Source organism: Oncorhynchus masou, unplaced genomic scaffold (assembly GCF_036934945.1).
Source record: "Oncorhynchus masou masou isolate Uvic2021 unplaced genomic scaffold, UVic_Omas_1.1 unplaced_scaffold_827, whole genome shotgun sequence".
In the NCBI taxonomy this organism is placed as follows: domain Eukaryota; kingdom Metazoa; phylum Chordata; class Actinopteri; order Salmoniformes; family Salmonidae; genus Oncorhynchus; species Oncorhynchus masou.
In genome coordinates, this window is record NW_027016841.1 from 303,833 (window position 1) to 319,314 (window position 15,482).

The 15,482-nt window shown below is 43.8% G+C and overlaps 1 protein-coding gene across 1 annotated transcript in view; it reads right to left on the minus strand.

The window, feature by feature from the left end:
• The window catches only part of LOC135539227 (zeta-sarcoglycan-like), a gene marked incomplete at its 5' end in the record, with an annotated part of 54,963 nt that extends 40,002 nt beyond the window's left edge, over positions 1-14,961 (minus strand). Inside the window, 2 exons of the mRNA XM_064965045.1 lie at positions 7,746-7,818; positions 14,839-14,961. Of these exons, the coding sequence (XP_064821117.1) occupies positions 7,746-7,818; positions 14,839-14,961 (196 nt within the window). The remainder of the gene's footprint in view (positions 1-7,745; positions 7,819-14,838) is intronic.
• Between the last annotated feature and the right edge of the window lie 521 nt (positions 14,962-15,482).

Sequence of the window (15,482 nt, forward strand, 5' to 3'; positions counted from 1 at the left end):
CTCTCTCCCTTCTTTTACCTTCTGTCTCTCTCTCTTCTTTTACCTTCTGTCTCTCTCTTCTTTTACCTTCTCTCTCTCTCCCTTCTTTTACTTTCTCTCTCTCTCTTCTTTTACCTTCTGTCTCTCTCTCTTCTTTTACCTTCTGTCTCTCTCTCTCCCTTCTTTTACCTTCTGTCTCTCTCTCCCTTCTTTTACCTTCTGTCTCTCTCTCTATCTTCTTTTACCTTCTGTCTCTCTCTCTCTCCCTTCTTTTACCTTCTGTCTCTCTCCTTCTTTTACCTTCTCTCTCTCTCTCTCTCTCTCCTTCTTTTACCTTCTCTCTCTCTCTCTCTCCCTTCTTTTACCTTCTCTCTCTCTCTCCCTTCGTTTACCTTCTGTCTCTCTCTCTCTTCTTTTACCTTCTCTCTCTCTCTCTCTCTCTCCTTCTTTTACCTTCTGTCTCTCTCTCTCTCCCTTCTTTTACCTTCTCTCTGTCTCTCTCTCCCTTCTTTTACCTACTGTCTCTCTCTCTCCCTTCTTTTACCTTTTCTCTCTCTCTCTCTCCCTTCTTTTACCTTCTGTCTCTCTCTCTCTCCTTCTTTTACCTTCTGTCTCTCTCTCTCTCCCTTCTTTTACCTTCTCTCTCTCTCTCCCTTCTTTTACCTTCTTCTCTCTCTCTCCCTTCTTTTACCTTCTCTCTCTCTCTCTCCTTCTTTTACCTTCTCTCTCTCTCTCTCTCCCTTCTTTTACCTTCTCTCTCTCTCTCTCTCTCTCCTTCTTTTACCTTCTGTCTCTCTCTCTCCTTCTTTTACCTTCTGTCTCTCTCTCTCCCTTCTTTTACCTTCTCTCTGTCTCTCTCTCCCTTCTTTTACCTACTGTCTCTCTCTCTCTCCCTTCTTTTACCTTCTCTCTCTCTCTCTCCCTTCTTTTACCTTCTCTCTCTCTCTCTCTCCCTTCTTTTACCTTCTCTCTCTCTCTCCTTCTTTTACCTTCTCTCTCTCTCTCTCTCCCTTCTTTTACATTCTCTCTCTCTCTCTCCCTTCTTTTACCTTCTCTCTCTCTCTCTCTCTCCCTTCTTTTACCTTCTCTTTACCTCTCTCTCTCCCTTCTTTTACCTTCTGTCTCTCTCTCTCTCCCTTCTTTTACCTTCTGTCTCTCTCTCTCCCTTCTTTTACCGTCTTCTGTCTCTCTCTCCCTTCTTTTACCTACTGTCTCTCTCTCTCCCTTATTTTACCTTCTCTCTCTCTCTCCCTTCTTTTACCTTCTGTCTCTCTCTCTCCCTTCTTTTACCTTCTGTCTCTCTCAACCTTCTTTTACCTTCTGTCTCTCTCTCTCTCTCTCTCTCCCTTCTTTTACCTTTCTCTCTTTCTCCCTTCTTTTACCTTCTGTCTCTCTCTCTCCCTTCTTTTACCTTCTCTCTCTCTCCCTTCTTTTACCTTTCTCGCTCTCTCTCTCTCCCTTCTTTTACCTTCTCTCTCTCTCTCTCTCCCTTATTTTACCTTCTGTCTCTCTCTCCCTTCTTTTACCTTCTCTCTCTCTCTCTCCCTTCTTTTACCTTCTGTCTCTCTCTCTCCTTCTTTTACCTTCTCTCTCTCTCTCTCTCTCTTCTTTTACCTTCTGTCTCTCTCTCTCTCTCTTCTTTTACCTTCTCTCTCTCTCTCTCTCTCTTCTTTTACCTTCTGTCTCTCTCTCTCTTCTTTTACCTTCTCTCTCTCTCTTCTTTTACCTTCTGTCTCTCTCCCTCTCTCTCTCTCCCTTCCTTTACCTTCTCTCTCTCTCTCTTCTTTTACCTTCTGTCTCTCTCTCTCCCTTCTTTTACCTTCTGTCTCTCTCTCTCCCTTCTTTTACCTTCTCTCTCTCTCTCTCTCCTTCTTTTACCTTCTGTCTCTCTCTCTCCCTTCTTTTACTTCTTCTCTCTCTCTCTCTCCCTTCTTTTACCTTCTGTCGCTCTCTCTCTCTCCCTTCTTTTACCTTCTCTCTCTCTCTCCCTTCTTTTACCTTCTCTCTCTCTCTCTCCCTTCTTTTACCTTCTCTCTCTCTCTCTCTCTCCCTTCTTTTACCTTCTCTCTCTCTCTCCCTTCTTTTACCTTCTCTCTCTCTCTCTCCCTTCTTTTACCTTCTGTCTCTCTCTCTCTCCCTTCTTTTACCTTCTCTCTCTCTCTCTCTCCCTTCTTTTACTTCTCTTCTCTCTCTCTCTCTCTCCTTCTTTTACCTTCTGTCTCTCTCTCTCCCTTCTTTTACCTTTCTGTCTCTCTCTCCCTTCTTTTACCTTCTCTCGCTCTCTCTCTCTCCCTTCTTTTACCTTCTCTCTCTCTCTCCTTCTTTTACCTTCTCTCTCTCTCTCTCTCACCTTCTTTTACCTTCTCTCTCTCTTCTACCTTCTTTTACCTTCTCTCTCTCTCCCCTTCTTTTACCTTCTCTCTCTCTCTCTCTCTTCTTTTACCTTCTGTCTCTCTCTCTCTCTTCTTTTACCTTCTCTCTCTCTCTCTTCTTTTACCTTCTGTCTCTCTCTCTCTTCTTTTACCTTCTCTCTCTCTCTCTCTATTCTTTTACCTTCTCTCTCTCTCCCTCTCTCTCTCTCTCTCTTCTTTTACCTTCTGTCTCTCTCTCTCCCTTCTTTTACCTTCTCTCTCTCTCTCTCTCCCTTTTTACCTTCTGTCTCTCTCTCTCCTTCCTTTACCTTCTGTCTCTCTCTCTCTCTCTCTTCTTTTACCTTCTGTCTCTCTCTCTCTTCTTTTACCTTCTGTCTCTCTCTCTCCCTTTTTTACCTTCTGTCTCTCTCTCTCTCTCTCTTCTTTTACCTTCTGTCTCTCTCTCTCTTCTTTTACCTTCTGTCTCTCTCTCTCTCTCCCTTCTTTCACCTTCTGTCTCTCTCTCTTCTTTTACCTTCTGTCTCTCTCTCTCTCTCCCTCCCTTCTTTTACCTTCTCTCTCTCTCTCTCCCTTCTTTTACCTCTCTCTCTCTCTCCCTTCTTTTACCTTCTCTCTCTCTCTCCCTTCTTTTACCTTCTCTCTCTCTCTCTCTCTCCCTTATTTTACATTCTGTCTCTCTCTCTCCCTTCTTTTACCTTCTCTCTCTCTCTCTCTCCCTTCTTTTACCTTCTCTCTCTCTCTCTCTCCCTTCTTTTACCTTCTTCTCTCTCTCTCTCTCCCTTCTTTTACCTTCTCTCTCTCTCTCTCCCGTCTTTTACCTTCTCTCTCTCTCTCTCTCCCTTCTTTTACCTTCTCTCTCTCTCTCTCTCCCTTCTTTTACCTTCTCTCTCTCTCTCTCTCTCCCTTCTTTTACCTTCTCTCTCTCTCTCTCCCTTCTTTTTTACCTTCTGTCTCTCTCTCTCTTCTTTTACCTTCTCTCTCTCTCTCTCTCTCTCTCTCTCTCTTCTTTTACCTTCTGTCTCTCTCTCTCTTCTTTTACCTTCTCTCTCTCTCTCTCTTCTTTTACCTTCTCTCTCTCTCTCTCTCTCTCCCTTCTTTTACCTTCTGTCTCTCTCTCTCTCTCTCTCTCTTCTTTTACCTTCTGTCTCTCTCTCTCTCTTCTTTTACCTTCTGTCTCTCTCTCCCTTCTTTTACCTTCTGTCTCTCTCTCTCTCCCTTCTTTTCCCTTCTGTCGCTACTGTCTTTTCTCTCTCTCTCTCTTCTTTGACGTCTGTCTCTCTACAGTCTCTCTCTCTCTTCTTTGACGTCTGACTCTCTACGGTCTCTCTCTCTCTCTCTTCTTTTCCCTTCTGTCGCTACTGTCTTTCTCTCTCTCTCTCTTCTTTGACGTCTGTCTCTCTACGGTCTCTCTCTCTCTTCTTTTCCCTTCTGTCGCTACTGTCTCTCTCTTCTTTTACCGTTGATCTCTACTTTCTCGCTCTCTCTCCCTCTCCCTCTCTCTTCTTTTCACAAACCACAGAGATCAATAGACACAAACCACAGAGGACAATAGACACAATCCACAGAGGACAATAGACACAATCCCGAGAGGACAATAGACACAAACCACAGAGGACAAGTAGACACAAACCACAGAGGACAAAAGACACAAACCACAGAGAACAATAGACACAAACCACAGAGGACAATAGATACAATCCCGAGAGGACAATAGACACAATCCCGAGAGGACAATAGACACAAACCACAGAGGACAATAGACACAATCCACAGAGGACAATAGACACAATCCCGAGAGGACAATAGACACAAACCACACTTACACTACTTTTTAGTAGTTAATATGTGATGTAAGAGAAAGAATTTGGGGTTAGGTGGGACCAATATGCAAAAGTTTCAACAGGGCATTCTAGGAACAGGGTCCGGGGTTAATCGAAAGGACTTCATCCTGGGGTCCCCGTCAAGCAAACTGTGTCCAAACTTCTAAAAGAGTCTCTGTAACTATTGCCGTGTCTATCCTGCTGCGTAGGCTTGTCTGCTTCCCAAATGACACACTATTCCCCTTAGTGCATTACCAGGACTCTAGAGCTCATAGGACTCTGGTCAAAAGTAGTGCAATTAATAGGGAGTAGGGTGCCATTTAGGATGTATTCTATGTTCATTTGTATTTTAGAGGGTTACATCATAACATACATCATTAGCCTCAAATAGACTCCATCAAGTCATTACACGTTTCATTTACTTTAACTGCAAAATCGGGGGACTTTTATAGAGAAAGGGGGAAGAGAACAAAAGAAGGGGTACAAAAACGACCTCGGCCAAAAAGCGGATTTGATCAAAAAAGAAAAGTAAAAAAGTGATACCAAATCCAAAAACAGAGAAAGAAGCCCTGGTCCAGATAATTAGCAGCGATTCACCTCGATCGCCTGTTAAGTACGAGTCCTAATGAACACACTTATATTAAACTACTATAAAAAGGTGGGGATATGAACTTGATTCATTTCTATGTTTCCATTCTGCCGAACAATTAATGAGTGAGAGACGAGGGAGTGAAATATGTAAAGCGTGTAATACCGAATTAACCCCCGACGCAGAGCGGAGAGAAAGGCCACGGCGGTCAGTCAAAAATGCGTCACATTTCAGTTCACTCAGAGGTAAGAGATGAGAGTGCCACTCTGAAAATTATTCATATGTGTCATGCATTCTGTGTGTGTGCGCATGTGTGTGTGTGTGTGTGTGTCAGAGAGAGAGAGAGAGAGTGAGAGAGAGAGTGAGAGAGAGAGAGAGTAAGACCGAGAGAGAGAGCTCCTGTGAAATGGGGTCTGTTTCATTATGTCCATGCTTGGTGAGGAGAACAGCGTGTGCTGTGTTCAAATGTGTGTGCGCACGCGCGTGTCTGTGTGTGTGCGCACGCTCGTTGTATGTGTGTGTGTGTGTGTGTGGCAACTACCCGGTGTATTGTGGTTTTAGACGGAGAGAAATCAGGAGAAATTCAAAAGAGACTTCCCAACCAACACCTATATTACAGACAGAGGAAGAGGCCCAAAAGGCATCCTATTCCCTATAGCAAGTAGTGCACTATGTAGGGAATAGGGTGCCATTTGGGTTGCACCAAGAGAAGGTATAACAATATGATAGATAAAACACCCCTCCCTCCCACTATCTTTATCCCTCACCTCCCTCCCTCCCTCCACTCCTCCAGCCCAATCCATGCCCATCAGTCCCTTTCTCTCCCCAGAACTTAATCTGCCCTGACAATATACAAATGAGCCTTCCACATTTGCATAAAAGCAGTTCATAGGTGACTGGAAGCTGCCCATTAGCTCTCCATCATACCCGTCTGTCTTTCTCTCTGCTAATCCACACATTTATATACTGCACTGTATGCTAACGCTAGCGCTATGCTAGCCTGTCTGTCAGTCTCTTCCAATCCACTCATGTACTTACCGCTATGCTAGCTAGCCCGCAGGGCCCTTAGGCTATCGTTTTAAAGGGTTATTCTTATGACGCACAATACAGACACTGATACGGAGCTGCTTGACTGTTCAATAAAGAGGATGTAAGTGTTATGGCCGGCAGTCAATGCGGCTGTCGGCCAATGAGGCGAAAGCTATATAAATCGGTGAGATTTGATTGGCTGATGAGAGACCAGCGATCAAATACCTCTGCCATCAAACTGTGTTGAATGGATTCACAATAAGAGTACACAGCTGTATTGAATTAAGAGGAGAATGACATGTTCACTTGCTATTGAAGTCTGTACCCAGATGGCGGCGTGAGGCGAGACACCCCAAGGCAACATCCAGGCCCACTGGCATCAACATTGTCAGTTGAAAACAATAGAAACCAAACACTTTTAGGCAAGCCCACCTGTACAACAGTAGGGGAAACACTGTGTATGCCTTTCCACTTGTCCCTTTCTCAAGGATCCCTTCTGCCTTCTATACAATAACAAAATAGATATCAAATGAGATATCTGATCCTCATTTTAGATCGGAGTGATTACATGGAAATGGGGATTGCTGATTATAGTTCTGATCGAGGATCAGGTCCCCCTTCTCCATGTAATGTTATTCATGACGATCTGAAAGACAAAACTGATCCTAGAAACTCTACTCTGAGACCAGAGGAGGCTGCTGAGGGGAGGACGGATCATAATAATGGCTGGAACGGAGTGAATGGAATTATCAAACTATCTGTTTGATATGTTGGATACCATTTCACTTGTTCTGCTCCGGTCATAACCATGAGCCCGTCCTCCCCAATTAAGGTTCCACCAACCTCCTGTGGCTGAGATGCTTTATGAATACAGACCCTGGTTCTATCCATCAGCCATTGACTGAGAGGGCCAATGCAGTGTGCCCTCGCTGACCCTGTATACAGCATCTCATCTGATCCTTACCTGGGTTTAATGTAGATGACAGGAGAGTGTATGGAGGAGCAGCCTGGCCAGGACCGCCCTCTTAAAGAGCTGTATAACTGCACTGCACTACAGTCTCTACTGTACGCTCACATCAGGATGACCACGCCGCCAAGGCCAAAGGGTTTTATAAAGTCAAGTCAAGGGCTCTCAAAACACTACTGGAATAAACAGGTATGGACACACACATAACACACACACACACACACTCTCCCTTTCTTTTAATGACTTTGGGGTATCTTCAAAGTAACAGTAAATGAGTGAGTCAGTGTGTGTGTGTGTGTGTGTCTGTCTGTCTGTCTGTCTGTCTGTCTGTCTGTCTGTCTGTCTGTCTGTCTGTCTGTCTGTCTGTCTGTCTGTGTCCAGACATCTGTGTGCTGTGTGTGTTTGTGTGTTTGTGTGTTTGTGTGTTTGTGTGTGTGTGTGTGTGTGTGTGTGTGTGTGTGTCCGTTTGTGTGTGTGTGTGTGTGTGTCCGTTTGTGTGTATGTGTGTGTGTGTGTGTGTGTGTGTGTGTGTGTGTGTGTGTGTGTGTGTGTGTGTGTGTGTGTGTGTGTGTGTCCGTTTGTGTTTGTGTGTGTGTGTGTGTGTGTGTGTGTGTGTGTGTGTGTGTCAGTTTGTGTGTGTGTGTGTGTGTGTGTGTGTGTGTGTACTTTTGTGTGTGTGTCCGTTTGTGTGTGTGTGTGTGTGTCCGTTTGTGTGTGTGTGTGTGTGTGTGTGTGTGTGTGTCCGTTTGTGTTTGTGTGTGTCCGTTTGTGTGTGTGTGTGTGTGTGTGTCCGTTTGTGTGTGTGTGTGTGTGTGTGTGTGTGTGTGTGTGTGTGTGTGTGTGTGTGTGTGTGTGTGTGTGTGTGTGTGTGTGTGTGTGTGTGTGTGTGTGTGTGTGTCCGTTTGTGTGTGTGTGTGTGTGTGTGTGTGTGTGTGTGTGTGTGTGTGTGTGTGTGTGTGTGTGTGTGCGTGTTATTCCAGAATGCTTACTTGAGATCCTGGAAAGGTTCTGCTCTGATATGGGATGTCTCCACTGAATGTCCGAAGACGACACCTTCATTCCCTGAGAAAGACAATAGAAAGACAATAGAATAACAATATGAGGACAATAGAAAGACAATAGAAAGACAATAGAATAACAACATGAGGACAATAGAATAAGAATAGAACAACAATATGAGGACAATAGAAAGACAATAGAAGAATAATATGAGGACAATAGAAAGACAATAGAAGAACAATATGAGGACAATAGAAAGACAACAGAAGGACTGTATGGGGACAATAGAAGGACAGTATGAGGACAATAGAATGACAATAGTAGTACAATAAAAGCCACAGAAGGACAATAGTAGTACAATAGAAGCCATAGAAGGACAATAGTAATACAATAGAAGCCATAGAAGGACAATAGTAGTACAATAGAAGGATAATAGGGTAAAATAACACAGACACTGGACAGAGGAACTCTGCCTAGAAGGCCAGCATCCCGGAGTCGCCTCTTCACTGTTGACGTTGAGAATGGTGTTTTGCGGGAACTATTTAATGAAGCTGCCAGTTGTGGACTTGTGAGGCGTCTGGTTCTCAAACTAGACACTCTAATTATGAAATAACACATATGGAATCATGTGGTAACCAAAAAAGTGTCAAACAAATCATTTTAAAAAATGTATTTATTTCACCTTTATTTAACCAGGTAGGCTAGTTGAGAACAAGTTCTCATTTACAACTGCGACCTGGCCAAGATAAAGCAAAGCAGTTCGACACATACAACGACACAAAGTTACACATGGAATAAACAAACATACAGCCACTAACACAATATAAATGTATATATACACAATGTGCGCAAATGAGGTAAGGTAAGGTAGGTAAGGCAATAAATAGGCCATAGTGGAGAAATAATGACAATTTAGCAATTAAACACTGGAGTGATAGATGTGCAAATGATGAATGTGCTAGTAGGCATACTGGGGTGCAAAGGAGCAAAATAAAATAACAGTATGGGGTTGAGGTAATTGGATGGGCTGTTTACGGATGGGCTATAGCTGGATGGGCTATTTACAGATGGGCTATGTACAGGTGTAGTGATCTGTGAGCTGCTCTGACAGCTGGTGCTTAACCTCTTACACTTATGGTGGCACTATTTCATTTTTGGAAGAAAAACGTTCCCGTTTTAAACAAGATATTTTGTCACAAAAAGATGCTCGACTATGCATATAATTGCTACTGTTCGAAAGAAAACACTCTGACGTGTCCAGAAATACAAATATCTTCTCTGTGCGTGCCCTTTAACGTGAGCTTCAGGCAAAACCAAGATGACTTGGCATCCAGGAAATGACAAGGATTTTGAGGCTCTGTCTTTCATGATCTCCTTATATGGCTGTGAACGCAAGAGGAATGAGTCTGCCCTTTCTGTCGTTTCCCCAAGGTGTCTGCAGCATTGTGACGTATTTGTAGGCAGATCGTTGGAAGATTGACCATAAGAGACCACATTTACCACGTGTCCGCCCGGTGTCCTGCGCCGAAATTGGTGCGCAAAAGTCACCTGCCAGTATTTTTCCATGGGGCACAGAGAGAGAAGCAAGCTTCCACGAACTGCATGTCAATGAAGAGATATGTGAAAAAACACCTTGAGGATTGATTCCAAACAACGTTTGCCATGTTTCGGTTGATATTATGTAGTTAATCCGGAAAAAGTTTCACGTTGTAGGTGACTGCATTTTCGGTTCGTTTCGGTAGCCAGGCGCAATGTAGAAAACGGAACGATTTCTCCTACACACAGACGCTTTCAGGAAACACTGCGCATTTGGTATGTGGCTGGGAGTCTCCTCATTGAAAACATCAGAAGCTCTTCAAAGGTAAATGATTTTATTTATTTGGTTATCTGGCTTTTGTGAAAATGTTTCGTGCTACATGCTACACAAAATGCTATGCTAGCTTTGCATACTCTTACACAAATTAGTCAATTTCTATGGTTCAAAAGCATATTTTGAAAATCTGAGATGACAGTGTTGTTAAGAAAAGGCTAAGCTTGAGAGCAAACGCATTATTTTAATTTTATTTGCGATTTTCAGAAATCGTTAACGTTGCGTTATGCTAATGAGCCTGAGGCTTAGTCACAATCCCGGATCCGGGATGGGGAGTTTCAAGAGGTTAAAGTTAGAGACGGAGATATGAGTCTCAAGCTTCAGTGATTTTTACAATTCGTTCCAGTCATTGGCAGCAGAGAACTGGAAGGAGAGGCGGCCGAAGGAGGAATTGGCTTTGGGGGTGACCAGTGAAATATACCTGCAGGAGCGCGTGCTACGGGTGGGTGCTGCTATGGTGACCAGTGAGCTGAGATAAGGCGGGGCTTTACCTAGCAAAGACTTATAGATGACCTGGAGCCAGTGGGTTTGGTGACAAATATGAAGCGAGGGCCAGCCAACAAGAGCATACAGGTCGCAGTGGTGGGTAGTATATGGGGCTTTGGTGTCAAAACAGATGGCACTGTGATAGACTGCATCCAATTTGCTGAGTAGAGTGTTGGAGGCTATTTTGTAAATGACATCGCCGAAGTCAAGGACCGGTAGGATAGTCAGATTTACGACGGTATGTTTGGCAGCATGAGTGAAGGATACATATTTTATATTTAATATTCTTCAAAGTAGCCACCCTTTGCCTTGATGACAGCTTTGCACACTCTTTGCATTCGCTCAATAAGCTTCATAAGGTAGTCACATGGAATACATTTCAATTAACAGGTGTGACTTCTTAAAAGTTCATTTGTGGAATTTCTTTCCTTCTTTACGCGTTTGAGCCAATTAGTTGTGTAGTGACAAGGTAGGGGTGGTATACAGAAGATAGCTCTATTTGGTAAAAGACCAAGTCCATATTATGGCAAGAACAGCTCAAATAAGCAAAGAAAAATTACAATCCATCATTACTTTAAGACATGAAGGTCAGTCAAAGCCTGTCAGGCCTTCATGGTAATTGCTGCAAAGAAACCACTACTAAAGGACATCAATAAGAAGAAGAGACTTGCGTCGGTTACGAGCAATGGACATTAGACCGGTGGAAATCTGTCCTTTGGTCTGATGAGTTCAAATTTGAGATTTTTGGTTCCCACCGCTGTCTTTGGGACCTCTGCATGTGCTGTTCCCACCGTGAAGCATGGAGGAGGAGGTGTGATGGTGTGGGGTGCTTTGCTTGTGACACTGTCAGTGATTTATTTAGAATTCAAGGCACACTTAATCAGCATGGCTGCCACAGCATTCTGCAGTGATACGCCATCCCATTTGGTTTGCGCTTATGGGACTATCATTTGTTTTTCAACAGGACAATGACCCAACACACCTCCAGGCTGTGTAAGGGCTATTTTACCAAGAAGGAGAGTGATGGAGTGCTACATCAGATGACCTGGCCTCCACAATCACCTGACCTCAACCAAATTGAGATTGGGATGAGTCAGACCGCAGTGTGAAGGAAAAGCAGCCAACAAGTGCTTAGTATATGTGGGAACTCCTTCAAGACGGTTGGAAAAGCATTCCAGGTGAAGCTGGTTGAGAGAATGCCAAGAGTGTCCAAAGCTGTCATCAAGACAAAGGGTGGCTACTTTGAAGAATATAAAATTCATTTTGATTTTTTTAAACACTTTTTGGGTTACTACATGATTCCATATGTGTTAGTTCATAGTTTTGATGTCTTCCATATTATTCTACAGTGTAAAAAACCAAGAAAAACTGTTGAATGAGTCGGTGTGCCTAAACTTTTAACCGGTACTGAATATAATGTAATTCAAGTCAGCTAAGGTCCTGATTAGCCAGTCCTGTGTAAGATGACACTGATGATGAGAAGTCCAGTGATGTTACAATATTCATGTGTGTGATACTGACACCACGTCTCAAATGTGTGATGTGAGAATTGTCCATTTCGAAAGGTACACGCTGAGTAGACAAAACATTATGAAGACCTAAATATTGAGTTGCCTTAAAGCCCTAAGAACAGCCTCAATTCGTTGGGGTTATGGACTCTACAAGGTGTCGAAAGCATTCCACATGGACTCCAACGCTTCACACCGCTGTGTCAAGTTGTCTGGATGTCATTTAGGTGGTGGACCATTATTGATACACACAGGAAACCCAGCAGCGTTGCAGTTCTCCTACAACAATAACCCGTTCAAAAGCATTGAAATATTTTGTCTTACCCTCTGAATTTCGCACATAGACAATCCATGTCTCAATTGTCTCAATGCTAAAAAAAAACTTCTTTAACCTGTTTCCTCCCCTTCATCTGCACTGATAGAAGTGGATTTAACAAGTGACATCAATACTGTTCCTAATGTTTTGTCCACTCAGTGTATGTTAGAAGTTTCAGCTTTCAAACTTTATTCGCCACGTGCCCAGGATACAACAGGTGTAAAACAGTACAGTGGAATTCTTAACTTGAGAGCTCTTTCCCAACAATGCAGATGATAATAGAAAATAGAATAGAAACATGTATCCAAAAATAACATCAGTTTAAGTAGCCCATGTTAGAACACATGGCAATGACATCATATCTCCTCACACTAAACAGAGATAGTATGAGTGATGTTCTTGCATGGAGCACATACAGAAACGTCCGTTTCTTCCTCCAACCCTCCCTCCTTCCTCCAACCCTCCCCCTCCTTCCTTCCTCCAACCCTCCCTCCTTCCTTCCTCCAACCCTCCCTCCTTCCTCCATGCTTTCATTCTCCGGACGTGAGCGACGAAAGACAACATCAATCACCTTGCAGACCTCCGCCACTTTCTCTCCCTCCATCTCTCACTCGCACCCCCCTTTCTTTCTTTCCTGGCTTTGTAATGGACAGATCTTTCCAATTACAGAGGGGAAAAGGAGGAGGATGGAGGAGGGTGTCTGTTCGCCCACGACCCCCGACTGCTTCCACTTGACCTCCCCGCCGCCTCGTTTACCGGGAGAGACCACCGCGCCAGGAAAGCAAACAGAGATAGACATGTGCATTTTCTCTCTTAATCTTTCCTTCTCTCTCTCTCTCTCTCTCTTTCCATTTTTCCCTACCTCTCTTTCTTAATTTTCTCTTCCGTCTCTCTCTCTCTTAATTTTTTCTCTTCCGTCTCTCTCTCTCTCTCTCTTTCCATTTTTCCCTACCTCTCTCTCTTAATTTTCTCTTCCGTCTCTCTCTCTCTCTCTCTTTCCATTTTCCCTACCTCTCTCTCTTAATTTTCTCTCCCGTCTCTCTCTCTCTCTTAATTTTCTCTCTCTCTCTCTCTCTCTCTCTTAATTTTCTCTTCCGTCCCTCTCTCTCAGTCCCTGTCTCTCTATCTAATGCTGATGTCTGCATGTAGGCCACACACAACAACTGTCTGAGTCCTGCTCAACCCACTCACTAGCAGTCGCTGTGCATTGCTGCACACAGGCCCTTAGCACCATCACAATCTATCTGGTTGCTATGGGAGCACTGACCTGTGAATGGAGCCTTTTAGACTGGGTAAATCCACCCAACTGACCCGCATTTAACATGTATCTGTACCTGCAACTGCTTCAAACCCAACCTCAGTCCCGCAAGATTATTTTAGGCGTATGTGCCATAGCTGACTTGCCAGGCATGGACTCAACAATTCTGCTCCCTATAGGCAATATCAAAAAGCTCAAAAATATCCTAGGAAATAGGTTAAATCACCAGAGATTCTCACATGGCCCATTATATTAGGCTATCGGTATTGCTCTGCCACATCAGCAAATAGTAGTTTACTAGAAGTAGTTTGAAGAGAGCAGATTCTGAGAGACTTGCACTTTCTCTTGCGCTACGTTTTATAGCCTGCCTTTTAGGAGTTGGACGATTTTCAGACCGAGATAAATATGGGCGATCAATATTTATTTCTAACCAAATGTAGTAACCCATAGCCTGATCCTATTTAGGAAGTACATCTCCTTGGAAGGATAACGTGCCACGTGCTTCTCGGCCCGTACAGACTATAGCTACTCTATTTAATAGAGACGACACGCGCACCTGATCTCACGCGTGTGGCTACTGAGTCTGAAGCAGCAGGACTGGTGAGAGAGGAGTCTTCTCTTTCTCTTGAGCTACGTTCTGCATACGTGATGTAGCTTATCCTTTGGGAGGATGATTTGCTGGCAGAGACAAATACATGGGTAATGGTTGGTTGAGCGCCCTGCACTTCTTTCCCTTATCAATAATGATTTACAGACATTGTAGTAAACTATAGTCTAATCATATTTGATTTAATTTCCTTGAAAAGATAACTACCACTTGGTTCTCCGTTTATGCATAGGCAGCCTACTCTGGGTAACGATTGAATTAAAATGGCCAAAAATTGCCAAAAGAAAATATCTTCTCTTTGAAGAGAGCAATTTCTCAAGCAAGAATTTAGCTAGGATTGTCTGGGAGTGGTCTGAGTGGGGAGGGGGAAACTGAAAACAAGCTGTTATTGTCAGAGAGGTAACTAATGTACAACATATATATAAAACACAGGACTGCACTGGGATTTTAATAACAATCATTTGGGGGGTGCTTATATTTGTCTTAGTACAAACATGTACAAGTGTGTAGTAGTACTTATTTGTGAATTTGAAATGTGTTTTTTGGATATCTCAACTCCCCCTCAGAGTGAGGTCCCAGACAGGGTCTGCCTCAACAGCGAGCAATTAAGGTAAAGTGCCTCGCTCAAGGGCACATCAACAGATTGATCATGTTGTCAGCTCGGGATTCAAACTAGTGACCTTTCGGTTACTGGCCAAACGTTCTAATCGCTAGGCTACCTGTCACCCTGGAGGCTACCTGTCACCCTCGAGGCTACCTGTCACCCTCGAGGCTACCTGTCACCCTCGAGGCTACCTGTCACCCTGGAGGCTACCTGTCACCCTGGAGGCTACCTGTCACCCTCGAGGCTACCTGTCACCCTCGAGGCTACCTGTCACCCTCGAGGCTACCTGTCCCCCTCGAGGCTACCTGTCACCCTCGAGGCTACCTGTCACCCTCGAGGCTACCTGTCACCCTCGAGGCTACCTGTCACCCTCGAGGCTACCTGCTGCTCTCCGCCTGTGTGTTTGTGTCTGCATGCATGTGTATATGCGTTACCTGTCACCCTCAGTTTCTCAGTGCCGATGCTGATCTCTTTCTCGTCAGCGGAGAAGAGCACCCGCTCCCCGTCAGGACTCCTCACCTCGAACCTCTGACACTGGGCCTCCACCATCTCCGAGCCTGGAGAGAGTGCGGGAGAGAAAGAGAATTAGACTTAAAAATCCCCTTTGTTGGGTCAATGTCATACAAAACACAAACACATTACAAACCATCACATATCACACCTCACCTCCATTGCAGGTGTTTACCTGAGGGCTAAGATGCAATGGTTTTTGAAGAGAGAATAAGGGCAGTTGAGAGAGAGAGAGTTCTAACTATTTGCACATCATTGTAACACAGTACATAGTCATAATGACATTTGAAATGTGTCTCTTCCTTTGAAACTTGTGAGTGTAATGTTTACTGTTCATTTGTGACTGTTTATTTATATTTTGCTTTTTTATCTATTTCACTTGCTTCAGCAATGTAAACATATGTTCCCCATGCTAATGAAAAGCCAATTGAATTGAGAGATAGAGAGCGTGAAAGATGGTGCTCAACATAGTGTACCACTCGGTACAAACAGGTTCTTACACTGAAGTACTTGACTTAACAGCTTGTGGTTAAATGTTGCCTTTATACTGAACAATATCTATTTGAAA